This window comes from Phycomyces blakesleeanus, assembly GCF_001638985.1.
Source record: "Phycomyces blakesleeanus NRRL 1555(-) unplaced genomic scaffold PHYBLscaffold_26, whole genome shotgun sequence".
Taxonomy (NCBI): Eukaryota; Fungi; Mucoromycota; class Mucoromycetes; order Mucorales; family Phycomycetaceae; genus Phycomyces; species Phycomyces blakesleeanus.
The window spans coordinates 644,544-668,112 of record NW_017265159.1 but is presented as its reverse complement, the minus strand read 5'-3'; the positions used below and the strand labels follow the sequence as shown (position 1 = coordinate 668,112).

Below are 23,569 nucleotides of genomic sequence, written 5' to 3'. Positions count from 1 at the left end.
GAGCTTCCTCCAGTCACAACTCATGAATACCCTGGAGGACCTTTGGGCCGTGCAGGTCTCGAAACTAAACCACGTTTGATCCTCTTGACATCCGTCGGCACTCTTTGGGGATTTGCGATCGGTTCCTTTTTGGGAGGTCAGCAGGCAGGTTTGCAGTACCTGGCCGAGAATGCCCATCGTCTGCCCACTACTGTTCAGGGCTGGTACTTTTACCACAAAACAAAGAATTATCGTATGGCACTAGGCGGAATCAAACGAGGTGCAAAGTTTGCTGGACGAACAGGTGGCCTGTGCTTGATGTATGGCGCGATTGAAGCAGGTCTTGATGACATTAGAGGAGAAGCAGACGTAGCCAACTCGGTTATTGCGGGTGTTACTGCAGGAACTATATTCTCGGCTATAAGTAAGTTTTATTATAAGAACAACAACAACGATAATAAAAGTTATATTTTGTTAAATATATTTATTTATCTATTTATTTATTTTTTATTGTTTTAAAAATAGCCAGACTTACTCGTGGCAGCTTCAGATACTCTGTTTTGTTTGGTGCAGCATTTGGTCTGGCCACTGGTGGATTATCTGATTTGCATCGATATGCCATCGGGCATCCTCCATCGTATATTCAATGGTTAAAACAAAAGGTGTCAAAGGAAAATAAATAAGGTCATCGAATAATGATGCGCACGCACGTACATACTGTAGAAAACGCATTAATAAAAAGTGAATTATGGTAAATAGTTCATGTAGAAACCAAAAGTCGACAAGTGTGTGAGAGCAAAGAAAAGATAGCGAGATAGAGAAAGCAAAAACAAAAACAAAAACTTTCATATAATATAATAAACTAGTTAAAAATTCAAGCTCTTGAATGTTTTGATATATATACTTGTTTTTTTTTGTATTGTTTATTGAATGGCATATCCACTTGAAGGCGAGGAAGTTAAGAAATCAAGTAGTGTTTGAAAGTGGTTCTTCTAGTTCTAGTCTTCTAATATGTAAAACTTGGATGGCAGCAACTCGGTTGGTGACAAAAGGGACGTTGCTGAATATATATTGGAAGTGAGCTTCCCATATTGAATATAAACTTTGTTGTTTGATTACCATTATGAAGATGTTTGTCTTTTCGGTTTTTTTGTATCCAACCATATTTGAATCACAAGTTTTATAAAAACGACTTTTTATTTTTAATTAAATTTCCTCTTACCTTCTATATAATAGAGGGGTTTCAGCATCTTTGCGGATACAGATTCAGGGCGCGGGTATTAAGTCTGTAAACTTATTGGCTGAGAATAATATGAATAGAATTAAAATATACAGGAATAAGAAAAAGATATAAAAGAGGGGAGACTCAGTAATCTCAATTTTATATCAGTTTTAATTTGCTACTGGTTTATTACTCTTGGTCTGCTCTGCCTTCGCAAAAGTAACAAATGCCCATAATAGAGAAGGGGACAACTCAGGGAAAATTTGAAAATATTGTCCTTAGAGACTGTCCTGGGTTTATGTCACCCAGATTTTTACCATTTTTACTTTTACCCCGGGACACTTCTAGGGATATCCTGGCTGAAATGACCGTAAATTAGGGAAAATTCAGCCAGAATATCCCTAGCACAAAAACAATGTCCTTAGCGCCTGAAAGTGATCCGATAAATAGGATAACATATATTTTTTCTCAATTAATCACTAAACTATCAAAGCTAACAGCATATACAAGCTATAAACTAATCATCTGTCAAGGAGTCTTGATCCATTAAAAAATCAAGGCTCTTAAATAAAAAAAAACTGATCTTGTCAAGCTCTATACTTTACCATTCCAACAGAATAATATTAGTTGACATAATCTAGCTTATATGGAGATAAAATTCCATATGTAATATACTTTTTTCTCTAATGAATCGATCAATGGCTTAATAAAATAGCAACCTCACAAAGAGTAAACCGGAACTCTTCCTTGCATGTATCATCAGAAAAAGCTGTCAGATGAAGGTACTTGTAGGTATCTCTCTTCTTAGGAGTAGTGTATTGAGTGCTCTTAGGACCAAAATAGTAGTCGTATATAGCAGGCGTGATAGTAAACATGGTGTTTTTCTGTTAAATGAGATAAAGAAAGAGGAAAGAAGTATAAATATGATTTCTATGATATCCCCAAAAGCGTCCCTTATTTTAACCAGAGACGTGCATTACAATGCTGGTTTTAAATCTTTTCCATTTTTAGCAGTCATGAAAGTTCCCTACCTTGTCCCCTTTATTACACAAAAGGTGATTTTCTAGCTCAAATGTTTGGCATCTTTAAAAGAAATAGAGCCCACAATGAAGGTTCAGTATATAGGTCAAGAAGTTAACTGGCTGGCAACCGGGAAGCTGAGTATTTAATAGAATGATAAAATAATATAAATCTTTGTGAACATCACGAGCGTCATTTTTGGTATTACAGTCTAAGAATGATAATAATCTGCTCAGACATACTTGAGAGAATTGAATCGACACTAGACTTAGTTTTTGGAGTTGTGTGTGTGCGTGTGTGTGTGTGTGCTGCTTAATATAATACAAGTGGTTTCTTGTGCTATTAATTCAATCAGAATCTTGTTTTCTTTAGGCGCATAATAGTGGGAAATACGCAGTAATGATCTAGTACATATCTAGACTTGAGACTTGGTGAATTCAAAGATAGCAAGTCTTTATCAAGGATTTGACTTTTGCTTTGTGATAAGCTGTATTAATTCTCACGGGACTCTTTTTTATCACATACATTTTCTCTCGATTATTACCAGTATTCTAAAGCCTCTGATTGATTTGGCCTAATAAATATCACTATGGTAAAATACAATGTTTATTCTGCCTTGTTATATTATTTACGCTAAGGTCGTTTATTCAAGTAAATAGTCGATTTTTTTTTCTTATTAAACTCGAGCAAAAAATTAATCTATAAATATGGCCAATATAAACCATCAACCTTCCTCTCTACTTTCATCTTTATATTATTCTCACACTTACTATCACTCTTGCTATTACTATTTTTTCCGCAGAAATACTCTCATTTGATTTCGCTTCTCAGTTACCCATGTAACTTCTTAATGTTTTATCTTTACCTCAGTTGCTCTTAGAGTTTCAGCAAACCATTTTTTTTATTTGATATCCTCGTAGATTACCTAGTGCGGTTCTTCTTCTCCACAAATGCGCAGGTAACTACTGAGAGCATCCACAGCGGTTTGTGTAAATTGGCCAAACATTTACATTTTTTCATCTCCAGTGGTTTGTCCAGATAAATGTTTTAACGAGAAATTTCTAACAGTTATTTAACAGATATCTAAATTTGACGCTTCACTAAAACATTCGAGCAATAAAAAAAAGATGCGACTTCAGATTTATATAAACCGCTGTGGATGGTCTAAATTATCCCATTTAAATGTGTGTTTTTGGTTTGACTTCAATATTTTAATTACACAAACCGCTGTGGATGCTCTTACTGACAAGAAACCTACAATAAAAATTGAGCTCAAATATTTATGAAATCAAATACGCTTCTTTTGTAATTTTTAGGTTGCTTAAAATAAAGAATATCAATGATATGTTTGGTACTTTATTAATGTAATAAGTAAAAGCTGTATATATTTGATAATAACGGAATATTAGGGGAGTTCAACAGTCTTTTAAAGTTTCTTAACTTACGAATGAGTTTAAATAATGGCCAATAATATTTAAGAATTGTTGACAGTCTATGAGTACCCTAATTTTTAAGCTTTCGTACATCCACTACAGTAATAAATGTTAAAAACATCTTTTATTAAAGTATAATTTCGTAAATATATATATATATATATATATTAAAGAAAAAATATGTAAAGTAATAGTATAATTTGTAAAGGGGTTTGTAAATAAAATTTCAAAGGTTAATTAATAAGAAGAAGAAGAAAAAAAAAGGTTATTGCATCAAGATTTTATTAAACTTTAAAAACTCTCAAGATCTTTTTTCAGAGTTTTTAATGAGCTTTTTTTTTCTTTTTCTTTTCTTAATAACTATAGATTAATTTTAACCAATCATTTTCTGAAATTTAAACTCAAACTTTTAAGTTTAAAAACTATAGACTTGAACTCCCCTTTTTGTTTTTCAAAATATATATATGTCAAAATTACTTTTTAATTATCATCTTTAGAAAAAAGGCTGTAGATTGTTTTTTAGAAAATATTGCACACGTTTAAACATAAATAAATACGGAAGAGGGTTTATTATTTTCGATTATTTATGTACTCTGTAATACACAATATATTACACGTAAGATATGTTATTAAACTGTTTGGTCAAGTCCTGTAACTAAAAAAGAAAAAAGAAGAAGAAGAGTAAAATACATATAAATAAAATACGATACGATGCGATACGATACAATACGATACCCGACCAAATCAAACCAAACCAAACCAAACCAAACCAAACCAAACCAAACCAAATCAAACCCGAGGATTTTGAAGTCAAAGTGGGACAATGGAATTTTAGTACTTGTAACACTACAAAATTCATACACGCTAATATCTAAAGTATTATAATGGTTCAGAAGGTCGCTTTGTAAACCAATACCAATAAAAAAAAACTAACAACGTTCGCTGATTTCTACCAAGTATGCATGTAGGCATATAGCCATGTATGTATATGATGATAATATCTATCGAGAATGAGCCAAACCTTGATCCGAGAACATTTGTACATTAATGCCATGGAACGAGTTGAACACAAGAATATATGAAAAAATCACATCAAGCACCAAACTCAGTGCTAAGATTGCGCCATCGAAACAATAGCTAATAATTGACTTTATACATCATGATTTTATTTTTACGATTTTTAAAGCTTGTGCTAAAAATTGTTGCCAAGATATTATGAACTACTCACCTTATGAGAAAGCATATATATACAAAAATGTATTTACCCTGTTTCTCTCTTTATTTCATAGACCGGAAAATTAAGTACAAAATCTTTATACAAGTATTTATATTGGTTTGATAATCAATAACAAGCCTCAAATCTCTGTCCTACTTGCATTACTATTTTCAACCAAAAAGTAAAAGATAGACAGACAGAGAATCTTGGGTATGAGATTTCAGTAGGTATGTATTACTTACTCTTCCTAGTCTTGAAGTTTAAGGAAGCCGATAAGCTCTACAATCCTTACAAGAAATAAGAAAGATAATGGTATTGCGTAACAGAGCCAAAGTGACGCCACACGATTGCGTCTTTGAATACAAGGTTTTCTTTTTTTTTACTATCACTTTTTATTGATAAAAAGGATATGTTTGGATAAATATATAAAGAGATTATAGTTTGTCTTGAATCCCGCCCTAGCTATCAGCAAGTGCATGTTTAGACGTAGTCTTGTAGCAATCTTATATGACGCAATATGGCGTCTTAAAATATATCTCTTTTGCTTTAATCTTTTAAATAAATGAAGATTGAATCGACATATATTTTTTTGTTTTGTTTATACTATACAATATTCAAAAATATTGAAACATATGTCTTTTGGTCTTTTTACAAGATGGCTATGTATTCATTTGAAATACTCTAAAGGGAATTTATTGCTAGATACAAACCATTGTGATAAGCATTTGATGGACAAAACTATGACTATGATTTTTTACTATCTATCAAACCACGGTTAATTCCTCTTCCCTTGGCTGTTTCTATATACTGAAATGATAAGACTCTGTCTGACAGTTGATAACTAACTAACTAACTAACTAACTAAAAGAAAACAAGGGGACAATCAGTCAAAAGCATACATATAAAGATTTTTAGATTCACTATCATTTTCTTTTTTGATAGAATATCTTACACAGTATTGGTTTACAGACAGACATACGGAGAGATACCATGTACTCCATGTTCAGACCAAACAATCTTTCCAGAAATTCCCGGCTGATGGGTTAAATGCGCTCACAAATACCCACACACCCACTGCAGATACAGGCACAGATTGATGTGTTTAGATCAAGAGCATTGATTCTTTTTTGGAGATTTAGTCGGTTAATAGAAATTTGATGGGATTGGTCAGGATTGGATTACCTGGAAAACCTATATAGACATTACAAACCAATGTGTAGGTTGAAATGGAGCCTGATATGTGTAAATGTTGACGCCATATCTTGATCTTTATTAATAAAAAGAAAAAAGTCGAACAGACAAGTACTTGATAGAATAGAATATAATAAGGTTTTTTATTTAAACTTGCAATGAAATGAATAAAAATCAATACCAACGCTCACCTTTACTCCCGAGGTGGGATGTTCTTACTTGGTCTTGATCTCATGTCAGATCAAGGTTCCATGAAACTCCAAGGTTGTTAATGGCTTGCTTGATGCCTTCAACATAAATGTGTTCGCTATATATTTTATTTATTCATTTGGCGCCATGATTACTATGGTACATCTTTGAAGATAAGGAGATTAACGAATAGTAAAGGATCATTTTGTAGTGTATAGGATTGGCTTGTGTATCATGAAGTAATCAAAAAATAAAAGCACATACTATAATTCTCTGTGCTGTAGTAGTTTTCATTTTTTTTTAATATGATTTATTTAATTGTATGATTTCTATTGCTTAATCGCGTCAAGTAATCGAAAATGACGCCAACTGTACCTTTTCTCTCTCTCTCTCTCTCCTCTAATTTTCCTTTTTTTTTTCTGGTACAACGTTACCTGAGATGTGAGGCAACACGGTCCAAGTGCTGGCTATCAGTCGGATGTTAAACATCTGCCTGCCTGTCTGTGTCTGTTTGTTTAGCTTTATTTATTTATTTATTTATTTATTTATTTATTATTCTTGAAAATTTATTTAAATAGCCTCCTTCTTTAGACTGCTTTACTTTTAATTAATTATTTAATTATTTAATTTTACTCTCTCTCTCTCTATTTTCTTACTTGTAAAAAAAGTATCACATTCAATATAATGTCCCAACTAAAAGAGACGGTGGATGTGGGCGTACTAGAGAACAGCTATGTACAGCCACAGATCAACAAAAAGATCCAGATTGATATGGAAGATGGTAGCAGAATATCGAGCACCTCAGAAAATATTGAAGATATCGAAAAGGGATCCGAACCTCAATTGAAGAGAGAACTCAAGTCACGCCATCTGGCCGTAAGTTCCTTAAAGAAAATCCAACTACAAAACATTCACACACTGACAGTTTATAAACTTATATCATCATCTTTAGATGATATCCATTGGTGGTGTAATTGGACAAGGTGTGTGTTGCAGATATATATATATGTATATATATATATCTAAAAAGAGAATGTGGTTTTTGATCCCAGTTTTATATTCATCTATCTATTTTACGCTTTGGTATAGGTCTTTTCCTTTCTTCAGGAGCAAATCTGGCAAAAGCAGGTAAGAAATAACGAAAGAAACAAAAGAGAGATCTTGTCCAATCCAAACTCACACAACAACAACTTATGTAGGTCCTGCAGGTCTATTGATTGCATATGCTATTATTGGATTTATCGTATTCTGGATCGCATATCAGCTGGGTGAAATGGCCGCATACATACCAGTAAGATTCAGTAACATCATGCTATTGGTACCATATATTTATGTTCTGGATGAATTTTAGATTTCTGGATCGTTTACAGTATATTGCCGAAGATTTGTTGATAGATCTTTTGGATCGGTTATTGGATACAATTATTGGGTATGGGACTTGATCAGAGAAACAAGAAGAAGTAGGAGATGGAGATGGAGATTGGCAGGGGGATTTACTTTAACAATACAACTAAACTCTTTTTTAATTATTTGATCCTTATTAGGCATGTTGGTCTATTATTGTTGCAGCAGGTAAGATATATACAGACAAAAGTATAAGGCATTTACTAATTTTCTTCTTGTTCTTTTGTTTTGATTTTATATAGAACTGACAGGTAGATAGAGAAACTCTCTCTCTCTCTCTCTCTTTTTGAACTACTTTGTGTTCCATATTTCTGACATTTGCATTACAGCCATCCCATTGGTTATGAGATTCTGGACAGATGTTGTTCCCGATTGGGCCTGTAAGTACGATACATAAATCACTACCATCAAGCATTACCTTAATATTAGGGTTGTACAATGTGATCAATTTACTCATTTGTACTCTTATTTATTTTATGTTCAAAAAGGGTCGGCAATTTTTTTGGTCTTGATGTTTGCTCTCAATCTTTATGGTGCCCGTGGCTGGGGTGAAGCAGAATACTGGTTCAGTGTGGTAAAGTGTAATCCAAATCGGTAACAAAATGTGTATGAATATGAATATATGTGAATATTTTGTTAACCCACATTAATATCTACTTTAGATAAAAATTCTTGCTGTTATTGTGTTTGTAATTGTCGGTTGCTTTACTTCTGGAGGATTGATTGGGTAAAGAAGAAAAATAAAAATAAAATCCAAGTAGAATGATTGTAATTCAATTGAAACATTTTACTCAAAATATCACTTTTATTGTTATTGGTAGTGGTACTACTTATGGCTTCAAGTACTGGAAAGATCCCGGAGCCTTTTCGAATGGTATTCTCGGTGTCATTAATGCTCTTGTCCTGGCTGCCCTCAGTATGACCGGAACTGATATTGTTGGTGTGTCTGCCGGAGAATCTGCCAACCCCAGAAAGGTAATGTATCAATAGCAAATCAACAATAGATAAAAATAAATAAATCAAGACTTTGAATAGAATCTTGGTATTCTTATTTATTCACCTTCTAATGACGATTACAATGATAGGCTATTCCAGTGGCTGTCAAGAATGTATTCTATCGTATCATGTTTATCTATGTATTCTCAGGTACTTAATATATTTGCATACATATGTATATATATAACTATGTATAGTTAAAGAAGAAAGAAACACCTGATTATTAATCATTATAATCATAATCATAATAATAATCATATAGTATTTGTCATGGGTATGATTATTCCTTGGAACGATCCTCAGAATATGCGTACCGGTGGTCGCGATGTCAGTGTTTCTCCATTTACTATGGTATTCCAGAAAGCCGGTCTTTCTTGGGCTGCTCACATCGTAAATGCTGTCATCCTTATCACTGTAAGTATGATATTTTCGGTATTGTGTATTCTTTGATGTGTTCTAATCATGTAAAATCACTATAGCTTATTTCTTGTGGCAACAGTGGAATGTACGTCACCACTCGTACTCTGTGTGCCTTGGCAACTGAAGGTATCGCTTGGAAGAGACTTGGTAAGTAAATCATATGACAAAAGACCAAGAGTCTTGCTTTCGATCAAACACACAGCTAATTGATACTTATATATCTGAATAGCATATGTGAATAGCCGTGGTGTACCAATCTATGCCCTCATTTGCACAAGCTCTGTTTCGCTAGTTTGCTTCCTCACCTCCTTTATCCCTGGTGAAGCCCTCTTTCTTGTGCTCTGTGATCTTGGAGGCATCTGTGGTTTGGTAAGCTCATTTTGTATTCCGACTTTTATTGTATTGTATTCTTACTCTATCTCTCTCTTTAGCTTACATGGTTTGGTATTGCGGTATCCCATTATCGATTCAGAAAGGCCTACATTGCTCAAGGACGCAACCTCAGTGACCTTCCCTTCGTTTCGCCTGGTCACCCGTACATGAATATACTTGTTATGATCGCGTGCCCGGTCATTGTCTTGATTTCAGGATGGTCATACTTTGTACCTGCAAGTGCTACTGGTTTACTCGGAAGTTATTTGGGTGTGATAATCTTTGTGTTTGCTTTCATCTTCCTCAGATTCTGGACAAAGTCAAAACTGGTCCCTCTTTTGGAGGTTGACCTTGACACTGGCGTAAGATACTATTCCCCTGAAGATCTCCAACAGGAAAAAGACGAGAGTTCAAAGAAGCGCAGCTTTATCCGAAAGTTGATTGCCATCCTTACTTAGTTGAACATTCACAACACAAACACAAACACAAACACATAACAACACATCTAAAAATCAAATATTCTCCATCTCCCTTTATTTTTATATATGTACCTGCATTCACTCATGTACACGCATATTTTAAAGTATATATCTTGCATAATTAGTATCCATCTACATATTTATTTAATGTTTAATAAAAAATACATACATACATACCTATAATATAAATATAATATCATATCATATATCTACTTATAAAAACAAAAGAACAAAATAAAGGAAAGTAAGCAGGATCATGTAACTGTAACTAAAGCTGTATATAAATGTGTAATGTTCTTTTGGAAGGGAAGGATGAGTTAACACATCGTAATTGCTGTACACCAGAAAAAAAAATATCTTGCTTATTTTACATTTTAAGAAAGTTTGTTTTTGGTCTGTGATATGGTTCCACTTTGTGAAAGAAGAACAAAAAAGATATATATTTGGAGAGTACAGTTAGAGAATTAAACTATCACTATATCGACAAAATTCCATCATCTTACTAAACACATAATCTTCAAACAAAACTCATCTCTATGTTATTGACACTCCGCAATCCGAGGACAGACCCACAGAAAAATAACCATAAAAGAATCTTCTTGTAATTTCTACCTCATTATATGCGGAACATTTTTGTTTATTATTATTAATTACGATTGGTGTAATCTATACCCAAGCAAAACAACCAGAGTGTAAAAATGAGTAAGTCAATAAAAGGAAAAAGAAAAAAGAAAGTAAAAATAAATAAATGTATAGGTTGGTTAGGCCTTGTAACTAGTGTAGACCTCCAGGGTGTCTTGTACAGTCCAATATCCGAGGACGAGCATGAGCATGAGTATGAGTATGAATGAAAAAGGAAAAACTGCCAAATGTGGTATAAAGTTGTACCCAAGTCGTACAGTATTGTCTTGCAAACAAATGTCATTCATTCACTCACTCACTTACACACAAACACATTCATACAGACCTTTCACAATGATTATAGAGTATATCAACTTCTTTAGACTTCTCATCTTTGGTTTGGGTAATTTCTTCATTTAAGCAACACACTATATATGATACAAATTTATTATCACAACACACACACACACACATATATATATATATATATATATATATTTAAACCTTTTTTTTTTTAAAAAAAAAATGAAATGAAAAGCCTATGTCTTACAAATACTTTAATATTGCATGGTTCTATCACACCAAATTTCCACTGACACATAACCGTTTCTTTAAAAAAAAACACTGTTTCAACCGGAATACTCTTTTACTATTTGTGGTAAATTTCTTTCGGTTTTCAGAGTCGATCATATTGTCCTTGCCCCACAACTCAAATAAGCTCATTAATTCTCAATAGGACCGAGAATTGGACTATTTGGTGGGCAAAAATATTATTAACACGCTTTTTCTTTCTCTTTCTAGAGATGCACTAGGATGTCATAATTCTAGTGTTTTAATAATAATAATAATGATAATAAAATAGAAGCATGTATTATGACTCATCACTACAGATTAGTTGATTCCATAGTTATGCTTGGAATGACCGTGTTAGAACAACTTGCTTTTATGAATTGCTTCGACCGAACAGTAGACTTGGAAATGTAATTACCAATCATGTCTGTCACGATGTTTGTCAGATCCTGAGGTGTAGTTCGATGATTATTACGTTTATTATCATTCTTTTTGGAATGACGTAAATCGTGCTCATCAAGGATAGTTAAACTTCTTCTCTCTCTCTCTCTCTCTCTCTCTCTCTCTTTTTTTTTGGTTTATCTGCTTCCATATTTGTGGTGTTTTTATGCACTTGTTGTCTTTGGTGTGAATGTTGTTTCTATGAAATGACAGTTTGAATCCTAATGAGCATTACCCATAATTAGTCTTTAATTCTAATTCATTTTCTTTTTTTTTAAGAGTATATTCTTTCAAGGCAAAAACAAAAAGGCTTTGTTTAGTTGTTAAGACTTGATAAAGATACTGATGAGAATACTGTTGACATTCTTTAATGGAGCTTTAATCTTGTTCTATAAACTCTGCAAAGAAGAATATCTTGTATGAATAAAATTTATTTACACACTATTTTTCAAATAACAACAACAACAGCAATCCAAATAATTGTTGCACGGTTCATTTTACTTGATATTTCTACACGCATCTATGTATATTTTGTATTATAAAGTTCCAGAAGAATGTGTCAGAATTGTGAAAGAGTGTGCGTGTGAATAATTTCTGGAAATGGTGTACAGATAGGTACATAAAAAAAAAGAACATTTTTTTATATAATAAGATATACATTACACCTAAAAGACATGGACCAAAGAGAGAAAGAGATAGAGATTGAGCGACAGAAAGTCAGAGGTCCGGCCCAGCGCATGAATTTTTTCTTTTCCCGGTCGGATTTCTATAATTTTCTCTGTTTTATTATGATTCTTATTATTCCTTTCTCTTCTCTCTTCTCCAAAGTCCATCTTGTACAGTGTGTGCGTGTATGTGCGTGTGCTTTTAAAGTAACAAAAAAAAGGCCCTATTTTTTTCTTACCTGCTTATTTCTTTACCTTATTTCCTTGGGTGTATTAGAAAGAGTATATACACTATAGATATATAGATATATGTATGGTTGGTTGGTTGGTTGGTTGGTTGGTTACATTATAACTAGCTAGCTTACTTGTTTACTTTAGACTACACTGTTATAAAATTTAAATATATATATATATATCAAGGATAGATACATAAATACATATATTTTATATATATTTTATATATAATTGTAATTATTACATATAAATATAAATATAAATATATTATATATTTGTGGGCTTCTTTGCTGGTGTAACAAGGTTGTAATAACAAGAAGCGCTAAACGATAACTCAGCCTAGTAATCGATTCTGAGCGAAAGCATGCTTCGTGATGGTGAACATTTCTCCATTCATTGCTAAAGTAAGAATTTGGAATCAAACCAGCAATCGACTCGCATTAACGACATTATACATACACCTTGATTTTTATTTACAAGTACGTACGAACATTACATGCCCATCACGCCGATTTGGAGATACCCTACAGCCACACACAGTTTGGTGTTGTGTTAATGGTCGATGTTGTTGGTAGGCAAACGATATAATTTTTTTTCTTTCTTTCTCTCTCCCTCTCTCCCTCTCTCTATTTTCTTATTTTATTTTATCTTATTATATAAATAAATATATTTTTGCTTGAAAATTATCACCAGTCTTTTATAAATTTCTTGCTTACTTGCTTACTTTTACTTGACATCTTATCAATTATTATTCCGTTCACTTATTTTCTATGAAAAATTAATTTATCATGCGTCTTGAACGTTTTGTTTGATTATTACAGGTTTCAGCTCTGTACGTATTTTTTCATATAATAATTATCGTTAGAATTATTATTCATTTAATTATCTGTATATTACAGCTGACGGCCATGGCTACAGAAAAAGGTGATTCTGGTGCAGAAGCAATTGCTCTTGAAATCGGTGCTTACATGGGAGAGGTAGGTTCTTAATAAATTAATAATTGCATACTAAATATCCCTCCACATTCCCTCTACTTTCTTTCGCTTTCTCTTTTTTTTTTACTTATCTTTATATATTCAATCAATTAGTGCATTGAAATCATTGAGCATTTTGGCGGAGACGTAGTAAAGGTACACAAAAAAATAAAAATAAGAATTTTTTTTCTGTTAAAAAAAAACAACAACAACAACAAAAAATATTAGTATTTAATGCTTATTAATATCTTTCATATATGCGTATATAAATATTTATTTGAAAATAGTTTCTCGGAGATGCTGTTCTGGTAAGCTTTCAACAGAGCCTTGACGCACGACAGACAACCGTACAGCCCGGAGCAGACCCTAGCCTGGATTCTATAAAAGAAACCTCTGAACGACAGAAACATGTGTTGGTTAGAAGAGCTGTCGAGTGTGGACTGCAATTATTGGCTCGCCAGTCACACTATAGAGTCTATCTCACTGCCGAAGAACGAACGAAACATCGGACACCAACAGGCGAAATTGACCGACGGATACGGAAGAGCAAGAAAGAACGGTTCTTTTTGTTCGATGGGAGCACCAGCGGAGTCGACAATTCCCTACATCCAATATCAACTTCATCCTGCTCCTCATCCGCATCCGTGTCCGCGAACACTAACATGAGCTTTTTTCGACAGGACGACCTGCCATTCCAAGAAGAATACACAATCGCATTCAATATCTGGAACTGTTTTCCTTTTATAGGCAGAAAGCGCAGAGAAATGATGTACGCCCGTCGGTCAAGTATGTCCAGTGTGGACCTGCCGGGCAGTAACACCAACACCGTTGATCTCGAACTCCATATCGCCCTGTCATGCGGCGACCTTACGAACATCATCCTGGGCGATTTTGATGGCAGTGACATGCCAGTATCCCAGTTCCCCACCAAAGCACCCGGTGACATACCTGAGCTGGATCCCTTGATGAACGCCGACAACCCAAGTCTGAGATATACCGGTCGACTCGAGTACGCAATCTGTGGACCTGCCGTAGAATCCCTAGAAGAAGCCTTGTCAGTCGCACAAGCAGGCGAAATGAGCATAACCAAAGAAGCATACGATATCATCCAGAAACAATCGCTGGACTTCACATACGAGAAACGAGACAATTTTTTTGTTATCAAGAACGCAGACACAATGCCTCCGATGCGCTCCAAAATGAATACGGCCATGCGCAACCACCACGCACAGCACGGAAGCAAGATATCCACCGTTGGACCAAACGCCAGTTATCTGGCCGAGCGGCCCGGGCTAATGAAGCAAGCCTCAAAACTTAATATAGAACCCCTTGTGGCCCGCAGACGAAACAATGACTACATGGAACAACCGAACGAAGAAACCAACGAAAATTACTCTAAATACATTAATCGAAGTGCGCTCTATCGACTGCAGCACAGCCCTGATAATAATTATCCTGCACAGTTTCGAGATGTAACGATTATGTTTGTCAGTCTTGGCAAATTGCAGGTCTCTACTCCAGAAGGTTTAGAGATGGGACAAAGAGCCCTGAAGATTGGAATGCGATCATTGATTAAATATGAAGGTAGTTTTTATTTTATTTATTTATTTTATTCTTTTGACAATAATACTAATACTAATGCTATGATTATTATTTAGGAATGCTTCAACAATTTGCAGTAGACGATAAAGGTAATGAAACAACTAACTTAATGTCTTGTTTAAAACAACATAAAATTATAAACCATTTTTATCTTACTGATACCCTTTTTTATTATTATATATATATTATTTTATTTTTGGGTTTTGCATTAGGTGCAACATTGCTGGCTGTGTTTGGATTACCGCCTCTTTCACATGAACGAGAAGCTGTGTTTGCTGCCAAAGCCGCACTTGAGATACGTGACGCATATCGAGCGATTGAGTTACCCGGGTTTTCCATTGCCCTGTCCACCGGGATAATCTTCAATGCTGTCGTCCCTCAAGGGAACCCTTACAGACGTGACCCCGGAATTGCGGGAGATGCGATTATTATGGCTGTGCGTATGCTGAAACTTGACTTTTCTAAGCGCAATGTCGTTTGCGATCTCGCGACAAAACAACAGATTGGCGGCATTTGCGACTTTGTTGATTACGGAGAGAACACAGTCAAAGGAAAAGTGAAGCCCTTACCGATTTATGGGATCAACAAATTTATAACCGGAAAAGCCAAGCGGGTCTCACTCCACAACCTTGAAAAGAACACGGATTTCATTGGATATAAAATCGAGATGAGAAAGGCAGTAGAGTTTGTGAATAACTGGAATGAAGAAAGTAATGATCATCTGCTGATAATATCCGGAGCCTCGGGTGTCGGTAAAAGTTACTTTTGTCATGCCTTGAACAAGAGAATCAATTCATACGGTGCATCATGCTGGTAAGAAAAAATATAGAGAAAGAATCAGAGATTTTCTTTAAAAAGTCTAACTTGAGAATATTTACACCTTATTATTGATATTGATATTGATATTTATACTGTTATTATTATAGTTGGTCTTCTTCTACAGAAGGTAGATATTTAGTATAGCTTGTAACCCATGAAATTCGTTACCTATATATACTTATATTTCTTTATTACTATTAAAAAAATAGTGGAAAAGAGCTCAAAGTACTACCTGATAAAGAGTATACTGCTCTCATTGTTTGAACTCATAGACTCCGAAAGCGTACCTCAGAACACCAAACGCCAAACAACATACCTTAGCAATTCGCCAAGACTCTCACCTTACAGCATGGAAGAATCTATCGGATCTTCTTCTTCATCGCTTGTGCCTCAAACACAATCTCACAAAGACCGTTTCCGTCGACTGACTGTGTATTCTTCCCAATCACGGTCAACCCAAACTGGGACCAGTGGTATTCATTTTGAACTCACAAACGAAGTATCAGAATTGATCGCACGTTGTCTTCGTAAATGCGGCGAAGACGATGGATTCTTGCCCTTGTTTCGATCAGTCTTTGCAACCCTTTCAGATATCGACGACAACAAGTACATTAGTAAGCTTGACGGTCGCGCAAGAGATATTCTTTTGGCTGGCGTTGTCACACGTATGATTCGGTATGTGTCTGAGCATGTTAGCCTTGTGTTCATCTGTGACGATGTGCAGTGTAAGTAAAAACAAAACAAAACAAAACAAAAACAAACAAACCAAACCAAACCAAACCAAAAAAAAACAAATCGTGTGTTTGTTTTCAATATATTCTACAGTGTCGTTGTCGTTGTCGTTGTTGTTGTTTCTTTTTTAGTATTCCATTGGATAGACAAACCGAATATTCCTTTTTTTCTCTCTCTCCTCTTATCTTTTTGTACTAACCTAAATGTTCTATATAAAATAAAATAACTATTAGGGGCCGACTCTGCGTCTATTCAAATACTACAACATATTCATGAACATTGCCAGCGTGTTATGCTAGTATTGGCGACACGACCTATTAGGGATTACAAGGTTACTTTTATAACCAATCTTTGCGCTACTGGAACTTGTGAACAAATTGTGTTGAATGGCCTGGGTGCAGATGAAATCGGGGACATAATATTGCAAACATTTCACACTGGTGTGGTCAAGGTCAGTCCTGAAATTGTAAAGGTTATTCAGGTAAGCAAAAAATAAATCAAATAATAGTAATAGTAATAGTAATAATATGTGATTATTATAATTATAATTAGTATTGCTATTGATATTATCATTATTTTCCTAAAACACACACACAAACACAAATATAAACACTTTGTAGAAACGTACAGGAGGGAACCCACTTTACGTAAAGTAAGCCCATTGGCAATATCATCTAATATCAAAACTTGTAGACTAAACAATCCTTTTATATATATATGTATATGTATATTTATAATTGTGCAATCTAGAAATATGGCCATAATTCTAAAAGACTTTAATCATGTTACTGTCGTGGATGGAGAATTGGTTCCTAGCAGCAATAAATTTGACCTCGAAGATTTGATGGGAAACTTTGATTACAAGCGAATCATCAAAATGCAGTACGATCGTTTGGACAGCGGATTCCAAGAGTTTCTCACCGTAAGTCTAAACTAACTCATCTTGATATATACATATTTAAGAGAATGATAATTTAATTTATAATTACTTTATATTATCATTATTATCATAATTATTATTTTTTTTAAAAAAATGTATATATATATATATATAATTAGGTGGCAAGTTGCTTGGATCAATACTTTACAATATACGAAATCCAAGCTGTAATTAATCCAAACAACATCATATTTCACGAAACTGACCCTCAAAGAATTCGCGATATAATCGAGCATTATGACACCTACCATTTTCTTAATCAAATGGTCGAGAACCCGCTGGAGAACAGTGGAGAAGTCTATTCATTCGCACACATTACTATTCCGCAAAGTATTTACTACATGGTATCATACGAAACACGTATATCACTCCACCTGGCCCTTGCACGATATTACGAAGGACAGCTATCGCGAGAAAACTATCCTGAATTATTAGGAAAAGTGACACGACATTATCTCCAGACAGACCAGCTCACAAAGCAATTGTGGTACCTGGAACAACTTGTGGATGTCAACATGAAATCTTATCTATTATCAGAAGCGACCACAAGCCTTCAAAGGATAGTCGAAATTCTCGATAAAAACAAAGACCTGGCCGAGCAGTATGGATTTCTTCGTCGAAGCAATATATACCGTAAACTTGGAATGTGCTACACAATGCGAACAAAGCTCACTGAAGGAGAACAGTACCTATTCATGGCCCTAAAGTGCTTAGGAGAACCCTGGCCCCAAAGTGAGGCCGAGTTTGTCTACAAATTCTATGTAAATCGTATCATACAATCTCAACACCGAAGATGGGGAGTATTGATGAAGTACAAAAAGGAACATCAAAAAGAGCTCGCAAGACGCATCCTACAAATCATGGGACAATTGTCCAACATCTACTTTTACACCGGAAAGGGACGATCGTTTGTGTATTCTTGTCTGGTTGGAATAAACATCTGCGAAAAGCTTGGAGAGGTTGGTCAGGTCTACACAATGTTCCTGGCTCGAAACTCTTTGCTTTGTTGGCTAAACGACCAGAAAGAACACAGTATATATTACATCACACAAGCACTTCGGTACATGGATGACAAGGACGATGCCGGAACACTCACCATTTGCGCCTTCTTGTGCTTTGCGGCCGGAAAATTCAAGAACGCACGCGAACTTCTTTATCAGTCCATCGAAGCTGTCAAGACACTTGGTGTGATCACCGACTGCCAGTCATTTTATCGATCGGCTGGACTTGTCATAACGATGCGTATCTTTGAAGGCACTCTTGATAAATCTCCCGATGATCTCATCTTACTCAAGCAAATGTCAGACACGGCCCATAGTAATGGAGATTATGAAGCAGAAATCTGGCTGGGTGTCTACAATATTGCCAATCTACTCATCAAAAACCGACTCAAGGATTCAGAACCCTTTGCAGCACTTTTGGAAGCACACCTCAAACATGCAGCAGACTACAATCGTATTGCCATTCATGGAGTTCTGCTATATTTCTATGCACGATACCGAAATTATGAGAATGCCCGGAGACACACAAAGTACTTGGTACAGATACTTCCTGCCTTGACAGTAACACGTAAGTAAACATAGTATTTTCTTAGGGTTAGTATTATTGTACTTATGATTATACTTTTGTATTATTTTACAGCAAATATATTTCCAATTTTTGGACTTGTATTTGCAACCATGGGCTTGTACTCGATGGTTGAAGATGAACAAGTTGATCTGGTGTCTGCAGGAGACACAAAAAACTACGACCGGTTTATCTTGGGTGTCTCCAGAATAAATCATGCTTTCCAACAAGTCAAGTTTTGGGAATTCACACAACCTTGTTTATATCTTGCCAGAGCCTTACCATATATCAGTACCGGAAGAACAGTTGAAGGATACATGGTGAGTACTTTTCTTTCTTTCTTTCTCTTTCTCTCTCTTTTTCTTTCGTATAAAAAAGAAAAAACAACTTCTCTGTATGTGTGTGTATGTAATAATCCAACCCCCCCTTGTTCTCTAATCTAGGTTTTGCGTCATGGTGTATTTGAAATGCATTTCATTCAAGAAATCAGATTCCTCAAGGCCTTTTATTGGGCCAATCTTGGCAAGTATGCTTTTACACCTGCCGATAGAATCGATTGGACAGATCGAGCAAAGATTGATTTTGATTCCCTGGGAATTCCTTCGCATGTCTACTGTAATCCTGACCCAGCTAAACTATATTCACGAGGTGCGCCAGCAGATCTGTGTGCATAGCTAAATGTCGTAAAAGCTTTGCTACTCTGGCTGGCTCCAGAATGGCTATACACTATCACCTTCTCACCTTCTCACCCACACCCACATACTATCACCATCACTCTCACTCTCACTCTCACTTTCTTTCTAGTCTTCCGCACATTCCCAAACACCCTCTCTTTTGTAGTTAGTAATAATAATATATTGATGCCTTCCTTCTTATTTTATCTTAATGTAATAATCTCTCATAGTAACACTTTCTTATCACCCCTCTTTCTCTCTATTGTACTGCCAATAAAAGCAACAGCAGCACCTTAGTCTAGTATTAATAATCGTTATCCACAAAAGTACCATATTTTGGAATCGTGAGTTTTACAATAACAAAACAAAATCCACCTATTTCTATCCTTAGTTACAGCAGCACAAGTGCATTTGTATTCTTATTTTCTTTGAACGGGCATAAGCACAAAAAGGCAATACACACATATATATTATCTGTAAGCAAAAAAAAAAGAGTTCTATTTTTAATCTATATATTTTTTAGTCTTTTTAAAATCTTGTGCATAAAGTGTAGTGTAGTGTAGTGTAGTGTAGTGTAGTGTAGTATAGTATAGTGTAGTATAGTGTTTGTGAATTGTGTGTGTGTGTGTGTGTGTTTACAAAAGAATAAAATCAGTCAGAGTTTATGAGTCTAGGACAGCAAGCATATCTTTCACTCGACTAAACTTTTCACGAGGTTTGCCAAGTTTGGCTCCTGCGGCAAATTCTGCAGCCTCGATCTTTTTCCAATCATCAAAGCTCACGACTCTTACACCTCTTTCCTTTAACAAAGGCTCAAGTCCTGCTGCACCTTCTTTGTTGGCTCCATCGAGCATTTGTTTTCCATTCTTGAGATCATCCACAATTGTATCCGCTGTTTCATAAGCATCCTGCATAGTGGACACAATAACACCTGTCGGGCCTCTCTTCAACCAACCTGCGGTATAAAGCCCAGGAACCTTTTTATGTTTGGAGAGTTCGCTTAGATTAGATACCAAGTTTATTTTTTCGTTTCGTTTCGTTTCGTTTCGTTTTGCTTACTTCGGTTTCACTCTCCAATACTTTTCCAAACCGATTTGGAACACGCCCCTGACGTGCATCAAACGGAATTCCTTTGATGGGTACACTCTTATATCCAATACTTCTCAGTACCATTCCGCACTCCTGTCGCTTAAAGATGCCCGTGCCTACTGCCTTGCGTGCCTGATCCAACGGACCCTCCAATCGATTGAGTTCATACTCAATACCATGAATAGCTGTACGATCTTGGTTTGTCAAGATCTCCTTTGGACTCTTTAAAAATTCAAGACTCCAAGATTTCTCAGCGTTCTGAATAGGTGAGCCTTTTTCAAGAATTCCCATGAGACGCTTGAGAGGGCGGTTCTTGCTAAGAATTGCCTGAGATTCAGTGATCTCGTTTTTGATAAACTCGTGGTCCGCTTTGAATGCTACATTTGGTAAAGCCATTTGTTCACGTAATTCTTTTGAAGTAAATGCAGCCTACAAAGATGCAGAATAAAATGGATAAATAAAAGATACGATACTTGGTCAAGGCTTACTGAACCCAATGCATTTATGTTAATTATACCTGAAGAGGACCTCTACGTCCTACTACATGAACGTGCTTTATTCTGCTCTTGGATAGAGCCTCCAAAGCATACTCGGTAATGTCCGTTTTACGAAGCACATCGATAGGGCTCAACAAAATACGCGCAACATCAAGCGCGACATTACCTTGGCCAATCACTACTGCAGTGTCTGTATCCTCCAGTGGAAGTGCAAGGTCTCGGTAGGCCGGCAAGCCATTGTACCAACCAACAAAGGCGCTTGCTGCCTCCACACCCCAAACATCCTCATTGGGTATTCCGAGCTTTCGATCTTCACTCGCTCCATATGAGAAAAGGACAGCGTCATATTGAGACTTGAGCTCCTCGACTGTCAGTCCACCTTCAGTCTTTCCGATTGTCACATTTCCAAGGAAGTGGAAGCGAGAATCTTCAGCAACCTTGTCAAAAGTAGTCATAACATTCTATTGTTTAAACATGTACAAATACATATGTTAATATATCTGTACATTCAATCCAGTATATAATTAAATTATATGTTTGTCTATTGTCTTCTCTCTCTTTTATTTTTATTTTCTTAATATATGTTTTTTTTTATACCTTTACTTCTGGGTGATCAGGTGCAACTCCAAAACGAACAAGACCATGAGGCACTGGTAGGCTGTCATACATGTCAACTTGAGTGTTTGGCCATTCTTTCAGTAGTCTGTGCGAGGTGTAGAATCCAGCAGGTCCACTTCCAACTACAGCAAGGCGGAATGGGGTTGCCGATGCTGCTGATGTAAACTTTCGCGAAAGAGACTTTAGTGATGCCATTCCTCAGAATGAGAGTTGAAATCCAACAATAATAATAAAGAAGTCTGGAACTACTATCGAAAAGGTCCGCAGCGGTTCGTTTTCAATGAAGACGTACAACCTTGAATACGATTTATTTATTTATTTTTTCAAATTCCACTATAAACTATATATAAATTTGGTCTGAAGGATTATTGTTTTTAATTTTTTTTAGAGATCAAACAAAGTAGTATATAATTATCGTCCAAGCCATTTCAAAGTGTTTGACACTCTGGGAGTATGTTATATAATGAACGAGAATAAGCTTCGCTGTATCGATAGTCACACAGCGACTAGCTATCTATCTTATGAAAAAATCAGAAAAATATTGAAGTTTAATGATATATCTTTGTTCATTTTAAGTCAGATCTCCTTATGAATAATATTATTACGGCCACGACATTTTATTCATTTGTTTATTTATCCGTTTAAAAGAAATCCTCATGCCCATCATCAAATAGTCCTGTCTCTATAATTTATCTGTGCTCTCAATTAATGCATTTTCAACCATTATATTACATAATCAAATATCTATATATCTATATATTTACATAATAGATAGCTTGTAATAGTCTTTTTCTTCTTACTAAGAGCGATAACCGTAAGTTAGGCTATGATAAGATATTTACATAAATGTGCATTTATATCTCATAGCTCACTGTATGGTGGGCCCATTTTCTTTTAAAAAAATGACTTAAAATATAGTGGTGAATGCTGCAAAATGACAGGTTAATCGACATATAACTTTTAAAAAATTATAATAGCAATAGCCTTTCTTTTAGAAAATTATTAAAATGATCCGGGATTTGTAATTTATATGAGAAAGGTAGCTTTGATAAACAAACTTTGAATAAAAGATAGAAGGGTTTATAGAGGGTTTCTTTTCTTGGTGATATTTTATATATTCCACTATAATATATATATAACAATTCCTCGTTGTCCTTACAGGTAAGAGAGCATTTTAATGTTTAGGATAAGTGACTATTGATGTTTTTTGTCGTAATATTGCACCTTTGGTTGATACACCACAATTAGCTTTCACTATAGGGAAGAGGTTCTGTCGACAATCTATTCTACATTAGCGTCGGAACTTTTGATGGAAGACTATGTATACTTTTTTTTTGCAAAAGGATCAGGTACGTCTAATCCGACAAGCTGTATTGGTGGACTTATAACTACCTATACAATATGACATGATAACTAGCATTTTCATCTTTTTGGAAAGAGTCTCTTCATTCGTGGCCGGCGTTGTAGCAGCAAAGCTCTTTGGTGGTGTACAATAGACTTCTGTGATGATGATTCCAGACACTGATTAATCTCGTCATTATTATTATTTGACCATTTTTTTTTGCATTTTCATCCCTTTCCACCCCTTTTCCATCTCCCAGTATCA

General features: G+C 35.2%; 4 protein-coding genes across 4 annotated transcripts in view; 3 read left to right on the top strand and 1 right to left on the bottom strand.

The window, feature by feature from the left end:
• The window catches only part of PHYBLDRAFT_183365 (hypothetical protein), a 1,069-nt gene extending 214 nt beyond the window's left edge, over positions 1 to 855 (top strand). Inside the window, exons 1-2 of the mRNA XM_018438759.1 lie at positions 1 to 403; positions 505 to 855. The exon at positions 1 to 403 is cut by the window's left edge and continues 214 nt beyond it. Of these exons, the coding sequence (XP_018286242.1) occupies positions 1 to 403; positions 505 to 662 (561 nt within the window). The 3' untranslated portion in view covers positions 663 to 855. The remainder of the gene's footprint in view (positions 404 to 504) is intronic.
• A 6,079-nt stretch (positions 856 to 6,934) lies between these two features.
• PHYBLDRAFT_173689 (hypothetical protein) lies at positions 6,935 to 9,900 on the top strand (the record flags this gene model as incomplete). Its single annotated transcript, XM_018437087.1, has 16 exons — positions 6,935 to 7,126; positions 7,203 to 7,233; positions 7,340 to 7,378; positions 7,450 to 7,541; positions 7,602 to 7,679; positions 7,795 to 7,822; positions 7,897 to 7,905; positions 7,984 to 8,034; positions 8,143 to 8,228; positions 8,317 to 8,381; positions 8,476 to 8,629; positions 8,740 to 8,800; positions 8,913 to 9,064; positions 9,130 to 9,217; positions 9,300 to 9,439; positions 9,502 to 9,900. The coding sequence occupies 16 exons, from the start codon at positions 6,935 to 6,937 to the stop codon at positions 9,898 to 9,900; spliced, it is 1,665 nt and encodes a 554-aa protein (XP_018286241.1).
• Positions 9,901 to 12,826: 2,926 nt separating this feature from the next.
• On the top strand, positions 12,827 to 19,759 carry PHYBLDRAFT_150858 (hypothetical protein; the record flags this gene model as incomplete). Its single annotated transcript, XM_018432557.1, has 16 exons — positions 12,827 to 12,856; positions 12,933 to 13,023; positions 13,274 to 13,284; positions 13,352 to 13,429; positions 13,541 to 13,582; positions 13,714 to 15,010; positions 15,085 to 15,117; positions 15,241 to 15,841; positions 15,955 to 15,974; positions 16,057 to 16,572; positions 16,813 to 17,060; positions 17,200 to 17,231; positions 17,330 to 17,501; positions 17,639 to 19,088; positions 19,161 to 19,405; positions 19,529 to 19,759. The coding sequence occupies 16 exons, from the start codon at positions 12,827 to 12,829 to the stop codon at positions 19,757 to 19,759; spliced, it is 5,097 nt and encodes a 1,698-aa protein (XP_018286240.1).
• Positions 19,760 to 20,421: 662 nt separating this feature from the next.
• Positions 20,422 to 22,158, bottom strand: PHYBLDRAFT_150857 (hypothetical protein; the record flags this gene model as incomplete). Its single annotated transcript, XM_018432556.1, has 4 exons — positions 20,422 to 20,736; positions 20,819 to 21,277; positions 21,366 to 21,806; positions 21,943 to 22,158. 4 exons carry the CDS (start codon positions 22,156 to 22,158, stop codon positions 20,422 to 20,424), a joined length of 1,431 nt encoding a protein of 476 aa, XP_018286239.1.
• Between the last annotated feature and the right edge of the window lie 1,411 nt (positions 22,159 to 23,569).